Source organism: Fukomys damarensis, unplaced genomic scaffold (genome assembly GCF_012274545.1).
Source record: "Fukomys damarensis isolate Sample0158 unplaced genomic scaffold, DMR_v1.0_HiC HiC_scaffold_33, whole genome shotgun sequence".
NCBI lineage: Eukaryota > Metazoa > Chordata > Mammalia > Rodentia > Bathyergidae > Fukomys > Fukomys damarensis.
The window spans coordinates 54,723,738-54,725,617 of record NW_022900945.1 but is presented as its reverse complement, the minus strand read 5'-3'; the positions used below and the strand labels follow the sequence as shown (position 1 = coordinate 54,725,617).

The 1,880-nt window shown below is 54.0% G+C and overlaps 1 protein-coding gene across 2 annotated transcripts; it reads left to right on the top strand.

Annotated features, from left to right (window-relative positions):
• Nucleotides 1–8: 8 nt before the first annotated feature.
• On the top strand, nt 9–1,846 carry Naxe (NAD(P)HX epimerase). 2 transcript variants are annotated; one of them, XM_010643795.3, is made up of 3 exons: nt 9–196; nt 980–1,127; nt 1,501–1,846. In XM_010643795.3, the coding sequence occupies exons 1-3, from the start codon at nt 161–163 to the stop codon at nt 1,638–1,640; spliced, it is 324 nt and encodes a 107-aa protein (XP_010642097.1). In that variant the 5' UTR covers nt 9–160; the 3' UTR covers nt 1,641–1,846. The 2 variants fall into 2 exon arrangements, with proteins under 2 accessions (XP_010642097.1, XP_010642096.1); XM_010643794.3 differs by having other exon boundaries at nt 20–196; nt 1,438–1,835.
• The last annotated feature ends 34 nt before the right edge of the window (nt 1,847–1,880 follow it).

Below are 1,880 nucleotides of genomic sequence, written 5' to 3'. Positions count from 1 at the left end.
GAGTCCGCGGGAGCGCAAGCTGCGGGCGCGGCGCGAGGCCCACGGGGCCCGCGTTCGAGTCGCCGCCGTCCTCTTCTCCTAGGGCTACCAACCAACCGTCTACTACCCCAAGACACCTAACAAACCGCTCTTCACTGCGCTGGTGACTCAGTGTCAGAAAATGGACATCCCTTTCCTGGGCGAAATGCCTTCAGAGGTGAGTGGTCGGCTCAGGCCTCTCTCGCGGCGCCATCGACCATGCTCGGCTCCCGTTTCGAGGTGGAGCTCGTTTACCCGGAGCCCAGCGCGAAAGGCGCCTTTGGAAGTGGTGCAAGAGCCCCTCTTCTCCCACGAGTTATTCTTCCCAAGTCTCCAACACCACCGCCTCTAAAGCTTCCTTCGCCTGGCCCTCCTTCCCCTCTGCAGTCAGAAGTTCCTTAGTGCGCACGCAGGCTGCACGTCATTCTCCGGGGCCTCTTCCCGCAGATGGTGGATTCAGAGTCGGGCAATCTGAGATGTAGACTTTCTCACCACATTTTACAGATGAAAATACTGAAGTGCAGAAAAGTGGTTTGCCTGTGTCACAGAGACCAGAGTCCAGCCCCCTAACACACTGCACCTTCCCAGTGGCAAGCAGACATTCAGTATTTGGCTGAGCTTGGTACACATCTGTTATCCCCGCTACTTGGAAAGCGGAGGCAGAAGGATCACAACTTGGAGCCCAGCTTGGGCAACTTAACAAGACCGTCTTTAAAATAGTTTGAAGTGTGGCAAGCTGGGGATGTGCTTGGTGGCAGAGCTCTCCTGGGTTCTACAGCCTCTAGTACAGCCCTGCCAAAAAGTGTCTAGACTTAGCCCTTCCCGAATCAGTGACCAGATCCCCTCACTCTAGACCTGAAGAGCCCTCTAAGTGAGGTAGAGTAGAGCTGCACTGTTCCGAGGGCCCTGTGAGTAAACAGCTCTCAAGCTGCCAGCCGACACCCTTTTCTTCCTCCCGCAGCCCATGGTGATCGATGAGCTGTATGAGCTGGTGGTAGATGCCATCTTTGGCTTCAGCTTCAAAGGCGATGTTCGTGAGCCGTTCCGCAGCGTCCTGAGCATCCTGAATGAACTCACTGTGCCCATCGCCAGCATTGACATTCCCTCAGGTGCGGGACCTACTCCGTCTCGAGAACTGGCACCCAGGAGTCCTGACTCTTGAGACAGCTCAGATCAGGTCTAATTAACTTGAGTCTAGGTGGGAAGAACACAGCTTTCCAGGTCTCTTATTAGGGCTGGGGAACAAAGTTCAGGGAGCCCCTTTCCACATTGGCCTCATGAAGACTGAAGCCCAAAGAGGCATTCTGTGCCTAGGATAAGCTCGTCATGATGAGATTTAGGACGAGCATGAAGCAAACCGTAGAAGGGGTCTGGATCGGTGACCTCTTCCACGCTTCTTGAATAATAACCTTTTTCTAGGATGGGATGTGGAGAAAGGAAACTCTGGAGGGATCCAGCCAGACATGCTCATCTCTTTGACAGCACCCAAAAAGTCTGCAACCCAGTTTACCGGCCGCTACCATTACTTGGGGGGTCGTTTTGTACCACCTGCCCTGGAAAAGAAGTACCAGCTGAACCTGCCACCCTACCCTGACACCGAGTGTGTCTACCGTCTGCAGTGAGGGAGGCAGGTGAGCGCGCCTCCCAATAAAGACGGTCCCCTCCCCCATAACTGGAGGCCTGGGAGCTTTTCTGGCCTTGTATTAGTGGTGTGGGAGCCAGAGGGCAGCACTGGGATGTGGTGTTCTCTCCTTAAACGACAGGCAGGAAGAGACCTGTGCCACTTGAAGCAATGAAAAGTAACACATGCCAGGAGGGGTGCTGTCCTTTATACCCATTTTTTTTTTTTTTTTTTTTTTTTT